At 44.2% G+C, this 24530-nt stretch overlaps 2 protein-coding genes and 1 pseudogene across 4 annotated transcripts; 1 reads left to right on the top strand and 2 right to left on the bottom strand.

Moving 5' to 3' along the window:
* Positions 1 to 2349: 2349 nt before the first annotated feature.
* LOC136464308 (uncharacterized) lies at positions 2350 to 7114 on the top strand. Of its 2 annotated transcripts, none has more exons than XM_066463272.1 (11): positions 2350 to 2596; positions 2690 to 2806; positions 3537 to 3815; positions 3940 to 4229; positions 4310 to 4543; positions 4629 to 4772; positions 4858 to 4985; positions 5075 to 5172; positions 5282 to 5373; positions 5757 to 5893; positions 6666 to 7114. In XM_066463272.1, the coding sequence occupies exons 3-11, from the start codon at positions 3698 to 3700 to the stop codon at positions 6730 to 6732; spliced, it is 1308 nt and encodes a 435-aa protein (XP_066319369.1). In that variant the 5' UTR covers positions 2350 to 2596; positions 2690 to 2806; positions 3537 to 3697; the 3' UTR covers positions 6733 to 7114. The 2 variants fall into 2 exon arrangements, with proteins under 2 accessions (XP_066319369.1, XP_066319371.1); XM_066463274.1 differs by having other exon boundaries at positions 2352 to 2596; positions 3629 to 3815.
* Positions 7115 to 7228: 114 nt separating this feature from the next.
* On the bottom strand, positions 7229 to 13800 carry LOC136467605 (heat shock 70 kDa protein 17-like). 2 transcript variants are annotated; one of them, XM_066466368.1, is made up of 14 exons: positions 12852 to 13798; positions 12415 to 12647; positions 11618 to 11777; positions 10732 to 10977; positions 10489 to 10625; positions 9899 to 10229; positions 9662 to 9823; positions 9299 to 9373; positions 9104 to 9204; positions 8962 to 9031; positions 8182 to 8238; positions 8038 to 8099; positions 7890 to 7962; positions 7229 to 7804 (listed from the first exon to the last, which is right to left on the bottom strand). In XM_066466368.1, the coding sequence occupies exons 1-14, from the start codon at positions 13614 to 13616 to the stop codon at positions 7583 to 7585; spliced, it is 2694 nt and encodes an 897-aa protein (XP_066322465.1). In that variant the 5' UTR covers positions 13617 to 13798; the 3' UTR covers positions 7229 to 7582. The 2 variants fall into 2 exon arrangements, with proteins under 2 accessions (XP_066322465.1, XP_066322466.1); XM_066466369.1 differs by lacking the exons at positions 7229 to 7804; positions 7890 to 7962; positions 8038 to 8099; positions 8182 to 8238 and adding an exon at positions 8246 to 8614 and having other exon boundaries at positions 12852 to 13800.
* Positions 13801 to 21247: 7447 nt separating this feature from the next.
* On the bottom strand, positions 21248 to 22900 carry LOC136466082 (ATP-dependent DNA helicase homolog RECG, chloroplastic-like; annotated as a pseudogene).
* Between the last annotated feature and the right edge of the window lie 1630 nt (positions 22901 to 24530).

The following is a 24530-nucleotide window of genomic DNA, read 5'->3' as shown; positions in this document are numbered from 1 at the left end:
TCGCGTCCGCTGACAGCATAGCGCCTCCCCAACCTCTTCCCTAACCCCCAACGCCTCCAGGATGCCTCGCCGTAGCCGGCCCTGGCGATGGGCGCTGGGCGCACGTGTCAAGGCACCTCGGGTCATCCCTAGCCAAGCCAAGGACACCCACGAGCATGCCTGGATGCTAGTGGTGTTCGCGCACCGTCGGCTCCCACCCCGATGCCCGAGATTGACTAGCCCAGATTCCCTCCCCTATGTTGCAAATGTATGTTCTAGGTGTTTCGGTCATTTCAAAGGTATGTTACAATTGTTTTCTTATGGATGTTGCAAAATTAGATTGGGAATATTGCATATGTTGTAAGTGTTTCAGAGGCATGTTGCAAGCATTTGTTCAAAATGTTTCATCTGTTCCAAACGTATGTTGCACACATTTTGATCTGGATGTTTGCATATGTTTCACACATATGTTGCAACAACATGTTTCACACATATGTTCCAGATGTTTTATCTATTTCTAACGTATATTGCAAGTGTGTTTATCTGGATGTTGCATATGTTTACAATGGATATATTGCAAGTATATGTTCCAAATGTTTTATCTATTTTAGATGTATGTTGTAATTGTTTTATCTGAGTGTTGTAAAAGTAGACCTCAATGTAGGGCTGTTGAGAGAGGAATAGAGAGCCAGTGCAAGAGCCATGGCGGCGCCGGCTGGTAAACTAGCGGGGAGCGCTCCACCAGAGGAGGTCACGTCCGCGTTGGCGCACGCAGCCCGTCCCTGTATGACATGCTGCCTTCGTTGGCCCCACCGAAGGTCCTAGAGCATAAGCTTGTGGCACGGCGCGAGGAGATGTAGAACCTGACTATACAGCTTGCTGCGAGCCACGTCACAGGTGACGCGGGCGCAGCAAGGTTGAGACCCCCTACAGTCGAACGGGTTCTCCTGTTACACGAGGGCGACGGATGCTCTGTTACCGTGTGTTCGGTGGTTGGGGGGGACTAGGTGGATGGAATGGGATTGGCCCCAGGATCAGCTCTGTTTGGTTCGGAGGCGAAGTGGAGCTGGGACATCCTCGACGTGAATATTCACGTGAGATGTGGGGTGACCCCGTCCCCCAAAATTTCACGGAGGTCTGTCCTAGGTGGGACGAGCGAGCGACGAAGGTGCTGGACGCGGACGCGGAGGAGAAGAGGAGAGAGGAGCCGTGCCGATCGCGGAGAAGAGGAGAGAGAGGAGCCACGCGCTCGAGCGATTCCCATACTAGTCCCGACGAGCTTCGCCTGTGGCCTTGCTGCGCACTGCCGTGCCCGGCCCTAGCGAGCCGCGCGCCGCCGTGCCCGGCCCCGGCGAGCTCCAGTGGAGGAGGCGCGGGCCAGAGGAGACGCGGGGTGGAGGGCGGAGGAGGCGTGGGGTCGAGGGCTACGGAGGAGGCACGGCGAGGTCGCCGGCGGAGGGCGAGCTCTGGGGGCCGGGCTTGCCGTCGCCGCGTGAGCTCCAACCCCACCGGCGGAGGAGGCTCGGGGCGCCGCGTGGAGAAAGCCTGAGGCAGCGCGCGTTCGGGCTCTGGCGAAGGAGGCGCGGGGCTGCCCTATTGCAAGTCGTCGTGCGGGCGCCCTCCACCCTGGCCCTGCTACGCATTCGTGCGGAGGAGTCGCGGGAGGTTGCGTGGAAAGAAAGGGATAAGGAGAGAAAAAGAAAAAGAAAAAAAGAAAAAACTGACAGGCTCCACCTGTCATTTACTTATTCCACTTTTAATGTCTCCAAACCAAACTGAAAACGGATTGATCCCATTTCTACTCAACCAAACCGAAAAAAATCATCATGTCCCATAAATTAGAGACATGACCATCCCACAACACCTTGACTCTCAGCCAAACGCTTTCGACTTTCAACTAAACGCTACCTTAGGTTGTCTCTGACAGGAGACCCATTGTGGAACCCAAACCTAAAATGGGTCTCCCACATAATACCTATAGCCTTCAACATAGTACCGAAGACCTATTTTAGATGTTAGGAGAGGCATAACCTAAATCTGAGTATCCTCGCTCCTGAAGACTCATTTGCGGTAAGGGTTATTTTTTAGGTCTTGTTGTTAAAAAAGATTAAAATAAATATTGAATCATTTGCATGTAAGATAAATAGATCTTACGCGAGGCACCCTACGCGGGGGACAGAACATGATGTGGCGGAGCTGCGTCCGGACATCTGGGGGACGTCTGGGCGCTAGTTACTGCATTCTGATGCGGTGCACGCCAGTCCTGTGACACTTAACTGGAAAATATATATATATAATACGCAAAAGTAGTGGTTTCGGAAAAAGTAGTTTCATATTCCACTCGTGGGCCAAATGTGTAGGGAGCAGGTCCTCACGGCCCAACTCACAGCTCCTCTGAAGTCTGAACCAGCCCGTCACCAGACACGAAGCCGCGCCCCCTCCTGTTCCCGTCCGCGTCGGCGTTGCGGCGTCCGACGGACTCCCAGAGTTCCGGCTCCGTCACTCGGAGCAGGGCAGCAGGGCGCAGGGCTGCAGGCGACTTGGCGTTGGCGAGCTCCGACCCCGGCGAGGCGGCGACCCCTGCAGGGCGCAGGCTGCAGGTGCTTACTTTGCTGAGGTAAAAACGTGTGCGGTCATCTTGCTTGCTGGCATCAAGCCCCACAGCTAGAAAGCCTTACTTACTTGTTGAGTTGTTGTAACGTGGGCGCAGGTTGCCTTGCTTGCACGGCGGGCGGTGAGCACACGGCATGAGGGCGTAGTGATCGCGTTGGCAGGTGCTTACAATATGCTCGACGGAATGACTGGGCGCAGTTCCTGATTATAGGAGGTATGTGCATCTCTGTATCTATCATGAAACTGTATTGCCAGCCTTTCCATTACTGTAACTATGATTTCTAGGCTTATATTATTTAGCCTCCCCTTGGTCTGTTTCTGGATCCGCCACTGCATGTCACAGACATTGGTGGTTTCGCAAACTAGCAGAGTTACCTGCGGAGGCAGCGACTGTCCAACTGACAAAAGATCGAAGCATTCACGAAAACTCACAAACTAGCAGAGTTCCAGCATTAGCTTGCTGCTCCTAGTTCCAGACCTGCAATCAGTTGCAATACACCGTCTTTTTGTCCTATCTTCCCCTTGGTAGACTTTCCAATTGTATGAAAAAAGTGGAGTTTGCCAAATGACCACGAAGCATTTATTCTGTAGATTATTTAGTGCATTGGAATCCTGTGCTATGTTTGAATTTGACTTAAAAATTACGAATTCGGATGTTGTTGAATTCTGTGCAGTAGAAACATAAACTTTGAATTGTTATGATGTGATAATTGAGCACAAGGGAATGGAAATAAAAGAAATTAAATATAGGGGAAGAGGTCATTGGTAATCTACTAATACAGTGGCCCCATAAAGTGCTGGAAAAGTTTTAAGGTGCTTCCATAAAACAACTTCTAGGGGAGCACTATTGGTATGGAATAGCTCTTATTCGATTTTTTGGGGGTTTCTGGACCCTGCATATCCCCAGGGCTATTGACTTCACTTTGTTCTATTTATTGTTGTAGGCTGTTATAATAGTAGGAGGTATGCGCCCCTTGTAGAGTCAATACAGATGCTTGTTGAACATGTGCCATCGTCTCTCTGTGTGTATCAACAGGATGTTCTAGCATCAACAAGACTCTCATTAGCATGTCCAGCTTCCAGACAAAGAGAGTAGAGCAACAAAATGGAAGACCATGGAAAATCAGATGGGTGGGATGAAGTTCTAGAAGAAGATGATGAGTTAGCGAGTGTATGCAAATATCCTATTAGCACCTCATTCCTTTCTTCTGGAACAAGCAGAAGTATGTTATCTCATTTCCAGCATCTTCTCTTATAGAGATATTGTTGTGAACAAAGGATTACTTTGTTTTGTTAAACTATACCAGTTGGATAATATAACGTGTGTCCTCTGTTTCCCCACTACAGGGAGCAAAAGTGTAAAGAAGCCTAGATTCTCATTACGAGGATATGATTTTGTTCCATTAGATGTTAAGACTGATAACTTGTGCACTGGGGGGCAAGAAGTTACCTCTGCAGTGCCATCAACTAGAGCTTCACAAACCATGGTGGCTGAACGGTTGGAAAATGTTGAGGAACAAACTGAAGATTTGGCACCAGAGTTTGCCCTTCCAACCAAGAAAGAAAATACTTCTGTTTCTGAGCTGCTAGATAATTTACAGCGTAGGAGTGGTTCTGTTGTCAGGACACCATCTTTGGTGTGTATTGTCTTGCATTCTTCTTTCATTTTTTGGAGTTCTTACACACACTTATGTTGCTTCTGAATATTTTAATCTAGTTGCACCAACATGCTCCAAGCATATCAATCAGGGAGCAGGAACTTTCATCCAGAGTGCCACCAACTAAAGCTTCACAAGCTTTGATGGATGAACCGTTCGAAAATGTCAAGGGACAAACTGATGATCTGCCATCAGAGTTTCCCTGCTTGATCAAGAAAGCAAATCTTTCAGTTGCAGAACTTCTAGAAGATCTACAGGGTAGAAGTGGCTCTTATGTCGAGACAGCATCTTTGGTGTGTTTCTTGTGGTGTTATTTCATGATTTGGGGTTCTCAGACAAGAATTAGCTTGCCTCTGAATATTGTAAATTTTATTGCAGTCACATCAACACACCAGAACTAAACATTGGAAGCCAAAACTCCTTTCTTCCGACAAGAAAACACTAGCTATTCTAGGAGACAGGAGTATTGACATTGAGGACCCCTTGGAGCATGTAATTGACGGAACATCTAGCGAGGAGGAAGTATGGTAACATAAACACTTTATATTAGTCGTTGTTCATTTGAAAATTGAGATACTCAACATATTTTTCTTTTATCCTGGAATAGGATGCTACTCAAAACCACTTGAGTTTGGTGAACAAAGATGAGAACCAGCAAACTATGGCTGACCTATTCCAAGAAGTTTTCAATCCAACAAACTTGGATGGTGCCATGAATTCAATGAGATCAACAGGGTATAATAATCTTGAATTCTTGCCAAATCTTATTGAAATGACCATTTGCACTGGAATTCTGATTATTTATTGGTCTTGCTCTGTGGCAGAGCTGGTAACTATGGAAGAATGCAACAGATTATGCAGATGGAGAAAGATTGGCATGCGGAGTTCTTGAGACGGTATAGCAGAGAGCAAGGTTATTCAGGTGGTGCTGTTAGTAGCAGTTGGTAGTTGGTACCACTTATATGCTTTGGATTAGGCATAGTCTGTTTGTATACATGGATTTAAGAGATATTGACAGTTCAAATTCGTAGGTGATTTAAAGGGAACTACTGTTCAGATCATGTCAAGGTCATTGGAAGGAAAGCTAACAGTCTGCAGCTGCATGTTCCAGGAAAAGAGCAATGTCTGTGCTCCATGCCTCCATCTTCGAAAAACTCCTATCTACTCATGTGGCAGTAATCTTCTTAAATTAAATAACATTTTGCTTCTCATGCTGCTAAGTTGAACAAACATTTTGGGAAAAAAATGTTTCAAGATGATTGTCTGTGACTTTCTTATCCAGAACAGTATGCTCTTTAGAAAAGTAATGTCTGAATTGACCAATTATGCAATGCTACAAAACTAAAATTGAAAGTTATTCTGCTGCATCTAGATGACTAGACAAAAGGTATCCTTTGTTGTAGCCATTAGACAAATTTCTAATGAACTGACTCTTATGTGAACATAAACGATGTTTTACCAGCATTCTGCAACAGTGATGTTTTCATGGAACTTATGTTCATGCAGGATACTGCTATAAGTAATGCCTCAGCAGACAGCACCATAGATGAAAGCAGAACTAGGAGGACCATTATCTTCAGTCCAAAGATATGTGACAATGTGGATCTTCTGGTTGGAAACATAATTCATATCTTCCCACCATGGTATGATTCTCTAATTCGTTTATGTGTTTTGTTTCCCTGCTTCTGTTGTATACTCTTTTTTCTGTTCCAAAAGAGGCATATGTACCTAATGCTAGATTGAACTTTTACCAATTACCTTAAAAAAAAGTCAACATCATGAATCAAAGTGGCAAGGATGAAAATGGTGCTAAATGATGTTATAGACTACTACAAGTAGAAGTGTTGTGGGGCAGACTCATTTTAAAAAGGTATGAGCGGTTTCTAAACTTGCACAAATGGTGTCATGAGTCCCAACTCTCGAATTTTAATGTTAAGTCTCTGAACTTGTATGGTGGTATCATCTAGGTCTCCAACTCTTAAATTTTGATATTTTGTTGCACTGGTCCAAACAGGCTGTGACCCGCTCATGCAGTGACATGGCATGCTGACTATGTGTTGATGTGGCATGTTGGGTCCACATGTCAAGTCTATGTCGACACACAGTCAACATGCCACGCTTGGTCCAATGCTAGCGCTTGGGACAAGTGTGGAGACCCAAGTATCAAAATGGGGACCCCGGATGATACCACTGTGAAATTTTAGGGGCTGCTCATGAATTTTGCTCTTTAAAAAAGGCTTGACCACATAGTACCTACTCATTCAGGTAGACTAAGGAAAACGTTGAACTTTAACAGTGTAGTCTTGTTTGTCATTTGATTTTTTTTTAATCATTGGTTCGTACTATGATCTAGCATTTTGCTTGGCTTGAATCCAAGTAACATTGAAGTTGAAGATAGCTGCGTTGCCTTGACAGGAAGGAAGTTAAAATACAAGAAGAGCATGTGATTATTTGCACCTACTTCTCGCACCACCGGACTTGATACTCAGAGATTTTTTCTGTACTACTGCAAAGCTAGAGGCAGACCGCAAGCATAACCGTCGCTGACAGCCTAATGTCGATGTACTCGCAGTGTCTATTCTGTTTATTTTACAATCACAAGTGTACTGGCTGCAAAGCTCAGACCGCAAGCATAACCGTTGCGGATAGCCTAATGTTGATGTACTTACAGTGTCTACTCAGTTTGTTTTACAATCACAAGTTCCTGAGCGGTTGATGTACTTGCAACGGCAAGAATAACCGTCGCTGGTGGTAGCCTAATGGTGGTGTACTCGCAGTGTCTATCCTGTTTGCCTACTTGCTACAGCAATCGCAAGAATATAAAACATTTGTCAGCAGGCAGAGGAGCCTTGCACTGTTTGGGCTTTTAAGGTCGGGAGTTTGAATCTATGCCTATGAGGCTGTTATTATCATTAAACTCTATTCCTCCACCGACGGAAATACATCTGATTATATATCATTATTAAACATAGCAAGTATTGACGTAAAAATCTATATAGTATTCCTCATTTAAAGAAGAATCAAATGAGTTCAGTACAACAATGCTCTATTGGTGTAAAATCTATATATAGCATTCCTCATTTAAAAAAAATCAAACGAGTTCAGTACAACAATGCGATTCTAGATCCTGAACTACGCCTTTGAGGCGAATAACTTACACCATGATCAGAAACTACCGATGAAATATTTTTGGCTCTACACCCTACGTAGCCTCGTCTTTTGGTCGTCAAATAAAAACTGGGAAAATTTGAGCAACCAAAATTTATCCTCAAACTGCCTTCTTGTAGTATATGCGTAATGCGTCTTTCCGACCTGTCTATGGATTCTGGTACTCACAACTCGTCATGAGATTCAGGTTCTGAATCGCTAGTGTTGGCTGATGCAGACTGATCCTCTTCTTGAGCCTTAGATTCCTGAGACGTTTCGGTGTATTCACCCTCGTTGGGTGCAGATTCCGAAGAGGTAGTTTTCTCCTTGCTAGCAGGTTCTTCCTCCTTTGCTGTTTTCTCCTCAACCTTGGGTTTTGGTTTTGGAATCCTATTGACACTTGAGACCTGCACAATGAAAGAGCACACATTATACTTACTACCATGAGTAGTATGCATAACTTTTTATAGGGCGCTCTACCAAATTACTAACCTTATCTTGCAAGTCCAGAACTTTCTCATAAACTTCTTCAGATGTGAAAACTGGTGGGCTATAGATAGGGGTACTGCAAAATTTTCAACGGGAGTTAGCCACCTTTTACAAGACAATAAAAAAAAGCAAGCTGACTCGAAAGGTATACTTTTTCTGCAGGTTTTCCTTCTCCTCCAGCCAAGCTTTCACTTTCTCTGCTTCACTTACAACCTAGAACCAGAGCATTACACGACCAACAAAATGAGCATTACACATAATCACAAAGTCAACTTCATTAAGCTCACAGGTTTACCTCATCTACTCTCTTTTTGGGGAGCCATGGTTTGTTTGTGTCCCAGTTCTTGACAATCTGAAAAACCAAACGTGCACTGAATTAGAACAGAATAACACATCAACCATGCATTACATAGGTCGAACAGTTATACTGAGCAGTTCACAACATGGATAAAATGGATGTAAAACAACGGTTTTGTCCCCTGCTGTGGAATTCGGTGTATAGTAAATTTAGCCTTTTTCCTGCTTCCACGAAATTATTGATCAATTAATTTTGCAATATAAGACAAGCATGTAGCAGCCGTGCAAGCGGTAGAGCCGCGGTCTCCTCGCATTGCACAGGCGAGGGTAAGGCTTGCCACTGACACCCTTCCTCAGACCCCGCACAGAGCGGGAGCTCTCTACGCTGGGTACGCCCTTTTTATGTAGCAGCCGTGCAGGAGAAGCATGATCTGTACTTATTACTTTAGAACAATTATTGCCTGAGAGAATCAAGTAGGACTGTCCCAAAAAGAAAGCAAAAAAAAAAAAAATCAAGAAAAGAAAATTTGTTTAAATTGTCGCAGTGTCAAGTTGTGCAACTGAGGCAAAGCTTTTCTGTTTGTTGCACCATTCTTCCCAAGGTTTCTGCTTTAAACATTAGTAAGTGTCTTGTGTTCAAAGTGTACAAACCCAACAGAGTATTATATGATGCATAGATTGAACTATTCTGTTTCTTATGCCGAAAGTATCTCTTCAGATGCACTAAACAACATAACTATTTTAATTAAAAATCGCTATTAGGTTCTCTTGTTGATACCTTTTGCAGCTCATCAAGATACAATCGAGCATTTTCACAGGCCGCTGGTCGGGCTTTTAATTCACTCAATCTGGGTAATGGGAAAACAATACAATCTCAGTCATTGATTCATATGAACTAAAGGGTATAAACAGTTAGTTACCTGAAAAGAATTGGGTCGCCAATGGCCTTAAGTTGATCAAGGCGCTCTTTGAATTCATTAGCTTGAGCATCTTCACCATCCATATATAACCAATCCTGCACCTGCAATTGTCATACAAACAACTTCACTAATCACTACTTCAGCGGAAGACTTAATCGTCAACTAAGACTATGAGCAAGATAAGCTTTAAACAACCTCACTAAGTTTCTCCGCAAAGGATTCCCTCTCCTGTTCGGTTGAGACAGTCAAAATATCTGTGCTTTCTTCCAGCTGTTATATATTAAATGTCAGCAAGCAGGCAGACAAATAAGATGTGTAATAAAGAGTAAACCTTTGTTGCATTTTCAAGTTTATCTAGATAACAAGATTATCAGGTAGCATTGAGTTTCAGTGAAAAATCAATACTCTAAAATTTAATATACATATACAAAGTAGGGATCACCCATTATCTGGGGGTACGATGACAAAAATACATGATGTACATTAATGCTAAAAAGAAAATTTAAAAACCAAACCATCTTAGCAAAGTGTCAACAAAGAAAGCATAAAAAAATATACCTTCTCCTTCATAGAATATATGTATGACTCTAGGTTATTCTTAAGTTCAGCAGTTTTCCTCCTTTCAGCATCCTTCTTATCGAGTGCCTCTAACCTATTTTTTGCTTCAGAATACAACTCCTTCGAAAGAATTGTTCCAGCACCAGTCGTTTTTTCCACAACCTATATAAATAATTGACATTCGAATTGAACTATGCTGTGCCAATATTCCCACCGAATTACCAGAGCAACGCTTACCTTCAATGGAACCCTAAATGTTCTTTTCTTTAGCACCTTCTCTGTAATAATTTCTTGAGCATTACTCTCATCAGTGGAAGTGCTGGAATTAGTATCACTGCCAGAACTCAAATTTTCCTTACTATCTGTTGTGCTATTAGCTGCTCCTACTTCGGAAGATGAATTCTGATTGGTGATGTTACTCTCTAGAGTCAATATCTTCTTTGGAACTTCAACCCATTCAGTTATCTCAATTACTGCTTCTGCTCTATCAAGAGCAATAATTCCACTTCTACTCAAAGAAAAATGTAGATTTGCTTTGATGGGTGCAGATAAATTACGGTGTGCATACCTGGTTGAAGAAAGGCATATGTTTAGTTTATGCAATAAAATTAAGCATACAGTGGGTACAAATAACAGAATAGCAACAAAATTACATTGTTCAATATCAATTAATTCATGATAAGATTGAGCATTTTAATTTGAATGATATCGGCATGGCAATAACATATATGTTTAAAAGGATGAATTACATTAAGAATGTTTAGTAATTTAGTAGTTTATGATCAAGACTTGAAGTTGAAAATACACAGAGAAGTATGGTCACTTACTTTTCACTGGCATCTGTCAGCCCTGATACGGAATACTCTGCAAACTTATGTGATGGAATGCCTGGAGGCAGTTCATAAGCTTTGTCATAGTTGAGAGAGACATCAAAGTCCTTGGTATGTCTGATGGACCTAAACATCTGTAGATAACAAATGGGTATCGAGCTATTTTAGATGTATCCTTCCAGATACATGATGAAGAGTTCACCCACAATTTGAAGACAAAAGGAAAACAGCTTTACTAACCTTTATTGGCATTTTCTTCATTCTTGGCACCAAAGTTTGATCAATGCTTTCATCCTTGACATAACCCGGACCATCTATCTCAAGTACCAAAGCATAAGTAGAGCCATCAATCATTCCCAACTTACGGTTCAACTTAATCCCGTCACTCAGGTTAGCAGCATGAAGTGAGGCTCCTAGAACAATTGCTTCATCAGCATCAAGATGTTTATCCAGCCCGCGTCGACCCAGAAATTCCTGCAGCTTAGCCTGTAGCAAGAGAACAATATTGTTGTCAGTGAGGCAAAAATGTAAAATGTTGTAGATCACACACCCCATTTGAAAAGGTTACCAAATTAGGAATGATGGATTATATAAATATTGTATAAAAAATATTTTTCTCTAAACAGATAAGGAATGAAACTCTATGTGTGACCAGAAACAGTTTACAACCCTTTTAAGATCACGATAAAAAAGGATTAGTGCAAATGCAAAGCAGTTAAACAAATTTATAACGAAAAATTATTGGTTAAAAAGAAGGGAAAACGTATAAAGCAAATAGTAACGTATGTCACATCCATGCATGTACCCATGTAATAATACTAGATTAATTTCTATAAGCGAGAAGCAGTTCAGAGAAAATGCTCAAAAGACTAAATAATTAGTATGCTGATTGCTGAATGCCATGACAGCTAATAGAATTAAGGGAAAGTACGTCGCTACTCTGCTGGTGCTGCAAAAAATCTAGTCTGCTATGGGAAAAGTTACTAATTTCAGTAAGATTTTTTCTATTACAGACACCACGAAGATGCTTCTAGCTAATAGATATATAAAAGAAGTGATTTTCAAAAGCACCGCAATGACACAGAGTTTAAGTAAAAAATCTAAAAAGATAGCCAAATTTATTAACCTGCAATTTTGGAACCCGGGTAGCTCCTCCTATTAGTTCTACAGCATAGATATCATCAATCTTTATCCCAGAATGTGTCAGCACTTCTTTAACTGGAGTTAGAGCTTGCTCCCATAAATCTTCACAGAGCTCTTCAAATTTCTCACGTGTTATGGTACTCCTGTAACAAAAAAAAAAGTGCATAAGCTCAGTAGGTAACACAATGAAAATTGCCACAACTGTTATTTAAGGCCACAAGCTCACTATACAGGGTCTAAACCAAGGAAAGCTGAAAGCATAAGCTAGGGAAAAAAACGAAAAAAACTCAACCATTAAGACTCTCCCCATAATTGACCCGATTATTACAGAACACAATCTCCAAGTCTCCATATAAAACACTTCAACAGCTAACATGGAGTCGATTAAGAAGTAGCCCAAGTGATCCAGGACTGACACACACCCTTTGTTTGCAATTCTAGTAACCTTTATTTAGATGAGATTGCATCGATGCACTTCAAAAGGGAAAAAATAATCAAATTTAATCTGACACATGTCAAGACACTTGGACAAATAAGATATCTTTCATCCATGCAAACTCCAAACCTAGCAGGTCTGCTACCAGGACACCTTTAATTATAGAGTCATAGTTCCGTTCTTTCCGGAACAATTTTAAGCTGACAAATTAGGTTTGATAGTAAATTTTGCAATGTTGGGTGCATTTTCATCTATCTTGATTCTTGACCTTTTTACATGCTGCATCCATATTTCTTGACCACTGGTTATGCGTTTACAGTATATAAGATAGAGTAGAGATGCACCTGAAATCAACATCATTATACAGAGATTCTACTGAAATTGGAGCTGCAGTGTTTGCACTAAGAATTTCTTTGGTGCGCTTAACTTGCTTTTTCAACTTAGCCAATGCCTTGGGAGACTGACGGATATCAACCCCGTTACCAAGCTGCTTATTGAATTGATCAACAAAATAGTTGACCAGACGCATTTCCAATTCAACGCCTCCAAGTTCAGAGTTCCATCTAACGTCCTTAACCTGCAGACAATTAGTTTTAGCAATATATTGTTCTGGAGTTGTCACTCATCATCTCACATAGCAGCACAGCTCAATAAAAGAAAAGCATATTTTCATCAGATCTATCATACTAGCCATGAGAAATACTTTCTTCAGATTGCCATCAGACATCTGAGAGAGGCGCAATTGAACAACTACCAGAAATGCCAAGAGAGAGGGATTCACCTGGAACTGGTTAACGGACACTGTCTTCCCGAACTCCTTGGCATTGTATGCCGAGTAGTACACTAATGCAGCGTAGGTGCTACCAGCGCCCATGTCGTAAAAGATGACATGCCGCGACGCATTGGAGAAGTCCTTGTCGATCCCGTACTGAAGCGCGGCCCCAGCGTGCTCGTTGATGAGAGAAAGCACGTTGATTCCAGCCAGCTGCGCCGCCTGCGTCAACGCCCGGCGCTCGGCCTGCCCGAAGTAGGGCGGCACGGCGATCACCGCGTCCCGCACGGGCGCCCCAACGTGCGCATCGGCGAGCCCCGCGGCGTAGTGGAGCACCATGGCGACGATCTCCTCGAGGGAGTATACCTGCCCGTCATCGGCGAGGACCGCGGCGGCGCCGCGCGCGTCGGGGACGAGGTCGTAGGGGAGGAAGAGCGACTCCGTGACGGACTGCACGTAGGAGAAGGGCTTGGCCAAGTGGTCCCGCGCGCGGGCGAACACCTTGGACGGGTGCCGCGCCGTGATGCCGGCGGCCTCCTCCCCAGCGAGGCGGTTGCCGTCGGCGAGCGCGGCGAGCGCCGGGGACTTGCGCTTGGACATCTCGTTGATGGCAACAGCGATCGGAGCACGGCCCGGGGCAAGATGCACAGCCGCGACCTTGAGCCACTCTGAGCCGAGGTCGATGCTTGCCACCGCCGCGTTCGCCGGCGGGACGGCGACGGCCGCCGCGACGAGGACGGCGAGGAGGATTCCCCAACTGCGGGGCTGCGACATGGCGTGTGGCTACCGGCTGCCGCTCAGTGCAATGGCATGTAGGAGGGGTTAGGGTTCGGAGATCTGGGGTGCGGAGTGGCTGGAGGAGCACGCGGGGGAAGGGGAGCAGAGGAGGGGAGAACGATCTCGAGGACGGGAAGGAGGTGCAGAGGGCGTGTGCCACTGCTATATTTTGGATTCCGGATTTTTTCATTGTTTTTGTTCGTTTTATTGCAATTAGAGATTTTGGCTACGGGCCGCTGTATGTTTTCAGATTTATGAACTAAAGCTTTGCCACCTCACGAGAATACTACTAACAAGGAGCTTTTCTAAAATACATGAATTAGTAGGTGCTTAGAACAAATTTTATCGAAGAGCAGGACCGGCGCGAATTGAGTCATCAATCCAATGAAAACAGGCCACGTGGAAAAGTATCCACGTGGCGTTTCACGGCGAGCGCAGTGCGTTGGACACGCGAGACGGCGAGAGGTGGTTACAAGCTGCGACAACCGCCAAGCTACTCAGCACGGCTCCTCGAAGTCACTAACAAGTCGACCATGCCTGTGCTGCATCCTGCAAGTGGACGACTGTAGCAAAGACTGAGGAGAGAGGCCCCGGTTGCGGAGTGATTCTTGATCAGTTTTGTTCATTCATTCTATGACGTGTGATTTGATTGGATTTCCAGAGGGGACAGGATGAAAAAGCTGATTCTTGTGAAACAAGTTTTTTTTAAGTTCTAGTAGCTCCCAACGTAAATGAATGAGTGATTCTCATGATCTTTGGCCTTTGACGTCTGTTCAGGCATCTTCTGTCCGGACGGCTCATTTTCGGGCCTACCCAACGAACGGGTCCAACATGTCTCCTTCGCTCCACCTTCTAGTCTCAAAAAAATAAAAAACAAAGCGACATTTCTTTTCCCCACTGCCGCACGCATTCGACCGCCACGGGCGCATCCACCGCACCGCTCACCCGCCGCTGGCCTTCTCCAACGCGGCGGCCTTCTCCAGCCGTAGCCTTCCCGTCTGGACACCGCACCCACTTCGCCTTGCTGCTGCCAGGCGCCCATCCCATGCTGCTCGCTCTCGCCCGTCGTGCTCGCCCATCCCGCACCGCTCGCTCCCACCCATCGTGCGCGCCGCCCGTCTGGCCGAGCCAAGCCCAGTGCTGCTAGCGATAGTGGTGGTGGTGGTGCTCACGCAACGCCGGCTCGGGCTTCCCCATGTTGCAAGAGCATATTTTATGTGTTTCAGATGTTTCGTAGGTATGTTTCAAGTGTTTTATGCCGATGTTGCAAAAGTAGAACGGAATGTTGCAATGCTTATATACATAGTTGCAAGTGTCTCTTCATAATGTTTCATCTGTTTTTTTCAAACGTATGTTGCAATTGTATTTATCTGGATGTTGCATATGTGTTTACACATATGTTCTAAGTGTTTTATCTGGGTGCTGCATATGTTTGCAATTGTTTTTTAAGCGTTTTTCATGTGTTTTTGCATGTGTTTCTAGCGCATGTTTTGAATGTTTCAGTTGTTTCATACGTATGTTGCAATTGTTTAATTTGGATGTTTCAAAAGTAGATCAGGGGTGTTGTGCATTTTGCAATATGAGCCAATTGCCGCAGCTGCCTACTGGGGCGCCGTGCATGGAGGAGAGCGGCTGAAGGTCCTTGTTTGGTTTTGGTAATTAAGTGACAACTTAGGTGGACTAATTGTGTTTATGTGAGATACACAGGTGATTAGTCCACAGGTACATGTGTGTAAGCAACATATGCCATGAAGGTGAAAATGGCTTAGAGATGTTGCAAAGCTCACACATGTGATGATGAAGGAGCTTAAATGCACATGAGACATGACATTGAGTCATGTGATCAAGGTGGAGAAGATCAAGATAAGACTTGGCTTGATGGACCGGTTGTAAGCGTGAAGGGCAAGTCGAAGGCTTTGGAGTGATGGACCGTGTGGCGGTGAAGCTTGAGCAAGACTTGGCGCCGATGGACGATGGTAACGGTGAAGAGCAAGTAAAGTCAAGATCGATGAACCAATATGATCACGTGATGATATGAAGTGGATCATATCATTGTCGATCGTGTTGGTGCATGTGTTGCATCGATGTTGGAGGAGATAGAATAGAATGCGCAAGGCAAAGATATAACCTAGGGCATTTCATTTCACCGGTCATAGGTGTGTAGAGAAGTTTATGACCGGGTTTAGGATAGATGGTCGTATTATCAAGAGGGGCAAACTTGTTTGCATATCGGTCATCTAGTGTCACTCGAGTGATCTAACTTTACATCGTCGCTAGGATTGAGTGGCGTGACAAGTTGAGTGGCTAACCCTTTGAGAAATAATTGTGAAAATGCTAACACACTTACACATGATGGTGTATACTTAGTGGTGTTGGCACATTTACAAAGGAGATGGAGTTGGAGTTGATGTGGATCAACTTGGTGAAAAAACTCCACCGGCGCCTTACATAGAAAAGATAGAGTCTCACCGAGTGCATCGGACGTTGGCACTGGAAGTGATCAGACGCTGGCAGGGCGCGTTCGGTCAGGCTGACGCATGGTGACGCAGGAGCTAGAGTATGACCGGACGCTGGGCTACGTCCGATCACGTGTGACCGGACGCATCCGGTCAAGGTCGGTACCTTACTGTAAACGACCGGACGCTCAGCGTCCGGTCAGTTGAAGCTATTGTGTTCGGTCAAAATATGACCGTTGAGATCGGAAGAATGCCGTTGAATGCAGGTGACATGTGGCTGTCATCGGGCGACCGGACGCTGAGGTCCAGCGTCCGGTCAACACGACCAGAGCGTCCGGTCAACATGACCGGAGCGTCCGGTCGACCCAACAGTTGCCTAGTGAAGGGGTAACGACTAGTTTAGCCCTTGGGGCTATAAATAGAAGTGGTCTTCGGCTATGGCTGGTGCTGAGCACCTAAGGGGACTTAGTGTCCATGCTTGTGAGTGCTTGGGAGCCCTTCATCACACATATACTTGATAGTGATCATTCGATTGTGTAAGTGAGCGATTCTAGTGCAATTGCATCGTGAGGTTACATCAAGTGGCACTAGGTGATCGAGTTGTAAGCCGGTGGTGCTTGTTACTCTTGAAGGTTGTCACCTTCTAGATGACTTGGTGGTGATCACCGTCGAAGCCCGCAAGAAGCTTATGCGGCGCTCCGGAGAAGTGCTTGTGAGGGGCACTTGTGCTCGCCCCACGAGAGTCGCGAAGAGCAACTTTAGTAAAGCGTGTCATTGAGCTACCCTCACTCAAGGGGTAGGTTCTTGCGGTACCCGACGTGCGGGCTTAGCGGGTGATGCTAATTAGCTGCTGAACCACCAAGTGAGCGGTCGACACAACGGGGACTAGCGTGTTGGCAAACACGTGAACCTCGGGAGAAAAATCATCGTGTCAACCTTGTTCTTCCCGTTGGTTTGCATTGCCGTTACACAAGCTTGCAATTACTTTCATATACATTGAGCTTGTGTTGTTGCTTTAGTAATTAGTTAGCTTGTGTAGCTTGTTAATTATCTTCTTGCTTGTGTAGCATAGAAGTAGCTCCCTTGCGTGGCTAATTTAGTTTATGTAACCTTGTTAGTCACTTTGCTTAGTTTGTGTAGCTAAGTAATTGCGCTCTCTAATTCGGCATTGGTTGCCTTGTTATTGAGCATTGCTAGTGAGCTTAGTTGGCTTTGTGCTTTTGCTTACTAGCATGTGTAGGAGTTTCCTTATAGCTTAAAGTACTAGTGGCATATGTTTGTGTGACCTTGCTCCTAGAATTGATTAGGTGAGCTCTAGCTAGCCCGGCACCTTTGTTGCTTGATTAATATCTTCGCAAGGTGCTAGTGAACATAGATAGAGGGGTATAGTCTTGGCTAGACCGATAGTTTTAATTCCGCACTTATTTCGGTTAGCCAATGTGATTAAGTTTTAAAAAGGACTATTCACCCCCCCTCTAGTCGCCATCTCGACCTAACAGCGACGCAGCAGGCGTGGAAGGGCGTAGGAAGTAGGGAAGCACGAGGGATGATAGGCGCTGGCGTGGGCATTACAGCAGGCACGGGGGTCCGTCCGAATGTTCGGGCGCTAGTACCACCGCTTTTAAGCTGGTGCTCTCTCAAACTGCCTCTGATCAAACATACTTCCTCCATCTCAAAAGAGCTTTTTACTTGTATGGTCCTAGAAAAAATGCCTCTTCCTTGTATGGCCCGTTTTTTTCGAACTTCCTTGTATGGCCTCAAAACGAATTTATCTTCCTTATATGGCCTTCTATCGTATCTGTTAGGGTGTACCGTTAGTTTCTCCACTGAAATGCCCTTCTGTTTTCTTCCTTCGTATCCTCTAGTTCCTTTCCACTGCACCTGACCAGGATCGAGCAGGTTTGAAGAAAAACACCACCACCGCGTACATAGGGGAGATGGACGCCGCCGCTGCCGGCCCTTCTGCCACCGGATCCGCTGGATCTAGGGCCTACCGGCCTCTCTCCCATCGCTGACCAACGGGCTCCGCATGGAGGAGGCGTTGCCGCCCGACTGGTAGCGCGAGCGCGGCTAGAGCAGGTCTAGCACGGCTAGCCTAGTGCCCCATCAGGTGGCCCCTCCCGCGTCCTGTGCGGAGCAGCTGGCCCCTCTAGCGGCAAGCCCGACTGAGCCACCAGGCAGCCCCTCCCACGGCTAGTCCGCAGTGAGGCCCCTCCCGCACCTAGCAGATGTGTTTGTGAACTATGACTGATCTTGAGAGACTAAATCTTTTTGAACGCACGGTAATCATATGTTTTTTAAAATATCCACAAAGCATAGCTTCTGAATTTCTTAGTCTTTTTTTCTTTAGCTTGTAACACATCTAATTGATAATATGTCTGCTACCAGGTTAGTGCACTCTCAAGAATAGCACAAGGATCTTAAATTGCTGATACTAACTCCATTGCGTCATCCCAAACAGTTTCTGTAAAAGGCTCGCCTCTCCATGTTACTATGATTCAGGTTACACGAGCCTCCTTTATAATTTCTTATTTATTGTTAGTTTGATATAAGATTTTTATTACAGTGCTTGATGAGTATTCTGAAGTTATTGGCTGATTGGGAGCAACTTCGAAGAGATTCCTCAAAGCAAAGGAGCATTGTTGAATCTCGTGAAGAGACGCTTCAATGAGCTTGGCAACTTCAAATCCTTCAATTTGTAATGTTGGGATCAAATCAAATACTGAGGGATTCCGTAGTCCAATCGCTGAAAGAGTTGGCTGAAAAAACTACTGAACAAATCTTTGTAAACTGCCAAGTGATTCAATTGTTGAATTCTTCACCGCCCTTTGTGGCGTTTCTACCGAAGAGCTAAAACAAACACATGCTCGCTCGTTGTATGTGAGACCAATGTATGTTTGAATTTGCACTTTTGTGTGACCTTATTTATGTGAGACTGAAAATATGATAGATTTGTGAACAATTTTTGTGTCAACCTATGGTTATATGCATTTGTGAAATTTTTTATGTATTTGATAAGCTCACTTTATTGCAATATATTTGTGTACTTGATTATGTGTCCTATTATGTAATATTATGTGTGAATTTATTTGCTTAATATTACTCTAAATATATAATAAACAAACAAAACTATGCATTTTATTTTTTCGTTAGGGGTAAAACAGTCATTTTATCCTTGACTTAACACTGTCAAGTGACAAAAACGCACGGAAGGCCATAGAAGGAAGGAAATTTCGTTTCGAGGCCATACATGTAAGTTTAAGAAAAAAAAAGGGCCATACAAGGAAGATACATTTTTTCCAGGGCTATACAGGTAAAAAGCTCGTCTCAAAAATAGAAGTTACTATTTCATTGGTTGTGCTCTTTAAAATTATACTTTCATCATTAATTTTTTATAATATAATTTATATATTTATATATTCTATAAGAAAAGTTTGGTCATTAGGAAATACTCTATTTGTTTCGGATTGTAAGGTCCTATGAATTATATAGAAATTTTACAAAAATTAGTTTGTTTTTTTATATATAAAAACATAGGAGTAGGAAAAAAATCTCGCCTTCCAAGGGGGCCTGGGTCTTTTTGGCTTTTCTATATACTCCCCATATGTCTTCGATTTTATGCCATGTCGTCTTTTATTGAATATTTGGATCTAAATAATCTTAAATAGAAACAATTTTAACTAGAAAGTTTTAAATGTTTTTATCACTACAAATTTAGTATAGAGCTTGTCTCCATCCGAAATCATTTGAAGTTTAAAAAATTGAATTTCATAATCAGATAACTTAAAATAAAAATTAGACCTCTAAACAATCTTAAATAAAAATTGTCAACTACAACTCGCTGAGATCTACAACTTTAGTATAGATCATGTTAACATCAAAGGTCATTTGAAAATTAAAAAAATCAATTTCAAAATTTGAGAACTTAAATAAATACTTATGCCTCTAAAGGACCCTACATAAAAATATTGTCAACTATAAAGTTGTAGAACATATTGAGAGCTATAATCCTAGTATAGACCATGTCAACAAACAGTCGTTTGAAAAATTCAAAGAAAATGAATTTCAAAATCCAAGAATTTAAAACGAATATTTATGCCCCTAAACGACTGCTCATAAAAAATTATGTGAGCTATAAAGATGTAGAATATATCTAAGGTACAACTTTGGTGTAGATCACATGAACATCCAAGGTTAAAACAAAAAACAAAAAAAAAAACTCAACCACAAAGTTACAGACATTACTAGGAACTACAACTTTGATATAGATTATGTTAATATAAGAGGTCTTAGAAAAAATAAAAAAAATGAAATTTAAAATCTGGTGACTTAAAACAAATATTTGAGCCTCTAAAATGCCTCAAATAAAAAGGCTATCAATTATAAAGTTTTAGATCATGTCAAGCTCTACAATTTTGTTATAAAGTTTGTATTCCTACTGGCTTTGAAAATTACATAAAAGAGAGACACCACCAAGTGAACAAAACCATCTAATAAATCACTTATAAATGGTTTATAAGGGTTGTCCAGCTTTAAAAGTAAAGATGTATATGTTATCGAGTATTAAAGTTCAAGGAGGTCCTTCAAAATCAACAACTAATTCCAGAAGGGGAATCGGACTTTAGTCAAACCAGGAGACGCCAAGGATCGTCAAAGGTCAACTTCCAATGAAATCATGCTGCATACATTGCGCATTCTTATCTTGTACAGGCATACACATTTCCATCTCAGGCCTTGTTCGGTTAATCTTCAAAGCACCTCAATTCCCTCGGTTTGGAAATTAACCGAACAAGCCCTCAGGAAAGCAGTAGGGATAATTTTCGGAAAAGAAAATATTCATTTTGTCATTACCAATAGCTTTGAAGGGCGGGTTTGGTGCAAGCAGTAGAGTCAGTTCGAGTCGTGGTCTCCTCGCATTGTACAGGCGAGAATAAGGCTTGCCACTGATACCTTTCGTCAGACTCCGCACAAAGCGGGAGCTCTCTGCACTGGGTACGCTCTTTTTATTACCAATAGCTATCCATAGTACATGCCTCGCTCGTCAGATGGCATGCCAACTTTGGCTACGCTACGAGCCTACTAGCAGTGCGGTTATATCTACATGCAAACTAAAAGACTGCCTTAGAAGGGCCATGCACAGAGATCTATCTGAATACCTCACGGTAGCACAGGTCAATCTCCAAGAATGCACAATGGCTGCCTCATGCTGAGCTCCACCTTCAGCCGTGGATACAATGCTAGGTCGTTGCTTGCGACCAGCACTTTCTGCGTTGATAACCCAAAGAATGTTACAAGACAGTCGGCTCAATATAAATGGAAACACTTTATGAAATATCTTTTAGAAAATTCAAGGGAAGAACTTACCAGAGCGGCAAGATGGGCCTCTTGTAAAATACCGCCATCGATCTCCAATCTAGCTATTGGAAATTCCGGAAGATGGCCAGATTGCTTTTTGCCTAGTAGATTGCCAGGGCCACGGAGCAGCAGGTCTGCGTTAGCCAGCCTGGCTAAGCCAGGTAAAACCCATCAGAAGATTTTTCAAGCACCTTCAACCTTGGCAGTGTGCTCGAAGTGCAAGCCAGGAATATGCATCTGGATTTCCTTTCACCGCGGCCTACTCTCCCTCGCAGCTGATGCAGTTGAGCGATTCCAAACCTCTCGGCGTTCATGACAATCATCATGGAAGCATCAGGAACATCGACCCCGATCTCAATCACCTGTGTCGAGAGGAGAATGCGTGTTTCTCCGCCTCTAAAACTGCTAAGAGTTTCTTCCTTCTGATTGCTCCTCATGCGGCCGTGCAATAGCCCACAGGGATAGCCTTCAATTTTTTTTTCTTTATGGAATCAAATTCATCCGTTGCAGCACGGAGTTGTGGCAACTGGTCAGACTCATCTATGATAGGATACACAAGGTAGACCTTGCCCCCATCTATCAGTTCATCCCTCATCATCTGCGGATCATCATAAGATTGAAACGGAAGACATAAGAAAAGCGGAGCTCACTGCATCTACATACACACAGAAGAAACAAAAAGATTTAGGTCCAACAGAAGAAACAAAAGGCAAAATCATGTCATCACCTGGAAGACAGTTTGAAACCCAACATCATTTCCTTCAAGAGCAAGCGTTTCAATAGGTTGCCTTCCAGGAGGCAAGTCCGTAATCTATAAGGAACATGATGTCAGATGTGAAAAACTATAATACCTGTGAATATGAAATTTAAAGATGCAGTAAACCAACGTTTGCATGAATTCCTAAATCTGATTTGTTAAATTTTGAAGTAGCAGGTCCCTAGCATCAGGCAGAATGTGCTACTGATTGTTTAATAACAAATTTGTATTAGTCTAGAATTAGTCTAGCTTTGTCATGTGGGGCCTGTCCGTACGAGAAGAGGAGGCGCGCTCGCGACGTACGCCGTGACGCGGAGCGCGTGGAGGCAGCATGGACTCCAGTTTGAGTTGTTTCCTTTTATTTAGGAAAGTTTGTTTCATTTTATTAGAAGAGTTCGTTTCCTTTTATTAGAAAGCCATGGGCTATATATTATTGTACGGAGAACCTTTACAGGACAAGCAATATATTATCATCTAACCTCCCGTCTCTTCTCAAACAAGCCTAGGATGCAGAGGGGAAAAACATCGCCCTAGACGACGGAACGAGACTACGAACTCCATAGTCGAGGGCCGGCTACCCTAGGGCCCGACGCCCTTGACAACCTGGTATCACGGTCTAGGCGATCCAGTCCGTCCCGTGCCCCGTCGCCAACTCCAGCCGCCGCATCACCCTCAGCCGCCGCGCCGTCGCCGTCGCCTCGCGTAGACGCCATGGGCGACAACACCGTCAACACCGCCGCCAACGCTGCCTTGCAGGCGACCTTGGACTCCCTGGTCGCGTCCATCAGGACCCTCCAGACGTCCGTGGAGGCCAACGCCCAGGCCATCCAGCGCCTGGACGCCGCGCGCCAGCCGTCGGGCGGTTCGGGGGAGCACCACCAAGATCGGCCGCCGCGTTTCCAAAAGCTTGACTTCCCGCGCTATGATGGCAAGTCCGACCCGCTGATCTTCATCAACCGGTGCGAATCCTACTTCCACTAGCAGCGGATCATGGACTGAAGAGAAAGTGTGGATGGCTTCCTACAGTTTGGAAGATGGCGCCCAGCTAGTGGTACATCCTAGGTCCAGGCAGACGAGGGTATCAAAAGCAGGTATAGCGGTGTAACTTGGTAAAGGTACTTGGTCAACAATCTCGATACCAGCGCATGTCGAGCAGCGTCACCAAGTGGCAGTTGCTCCACAGGGGCCCTCGGTTTTGTCACGACACCATAAGCTATTAACCAGTTAACTACTACCAACTTATACACAATGAAGGCGGTGGAGTCATAGATCACAGAATAAGAGGAGTATTGCAAAGGAAGATTTAGGCAATAAGGGTTCCTTTCGCAACAAGGGACAAGGAATTCAAATCCAACGATGGATTTGATTTAAAGAGATTCAAGTGTTCTACTGGGACATCCACGATTAGTCGATACAGTGTCCTATGTTATCCAATCACGTCTGGTCTGTTGGCATTGGAATGGTAACTTCTCTTGTAACCCACTTAACATCGTCTTGAAAACCATAAGCACATCTAATGAGACTTAAGGGTAGATGAACGCAATAAACACAACGAAATAATAAAGGCACATTCTGAATGTCCTTATGTTGGTGCAACATACAGGACACTCACTCTCCCATTCTCGACACATCGTTCACCTTTCCTATGATCGGACGATCTCGACAACTACGGACGAAATACAACAGAATGATTACAATACTAGAGGATAATGATGAAAGACACTACTAACTATGGGTACATCATACCTAGGCAACTAATCTACTTTGGACCACGTATCTTCATTTCTGGGCTCGGTGGATTCTTCTACCGCCCTAGGCTATGGATCTGCCTCCTTTCTTGGCAATGGCTAAGTGAGAGGAATCAAGGGTTCTACTTCTGACACTTCTGAGGGTGGAGGTGCTGGCGGTACTGCAACACCGGTTCTCCTTCTTTTCTGGCGGGTGGGTAGGGATTCCCTCCATGATCAAGGGATCCTATCGCTCGGCAGCCAGCGTCCTCTGCTTGGCCCTAGTGACTAGGTAGGCCTCCCCCAACTGATGGACATGCCGATCTTCAGCCTCCTTCAGAGCTTCCGACATGGCAGTCTCTTGACTCTCTGTGGCTGCTACACTAGCATGCGCTTCGACAAGTTACACCTAGAGCATCCTGGAGAAGATCTCGGCTTCCTTGGCTCGCTAGAGGCACTTCCTCAGCTCTGAGGCTTACCGATCATACTGCTCATCCAGAGCAAGCAGGTACGTGGTCAAGTGCACCACGGTTGGACTGTCTTCTTGCGCATCCCGCCCTTGCAAAGCCTCCATACGAGCCCTCCATGCCCACCGATTCTTTTCCAAAGGTGGAAA

The sequence above is a fragment of the Miscanthus floridulus genome, chromosome 7 (genome assembly GCF_019320115.1).
Source record: "Miscanthus floridulus cultivar M001 chromosome 7, ASM1932011v1, whole genome shotgun sequence".
Taxonomy (NCBI): Eukaryota; Viridiplantae; Streptophyta; class Magnoliopsida; order Poales; family Poaceae; genus Miscanthus; species Miscanthus floridulus.
The sequence above is the reverse complement of the archived record's forward strand: the minus strand, read 5'-3'. Positions and strand labels throughout refer to the sequence as shown.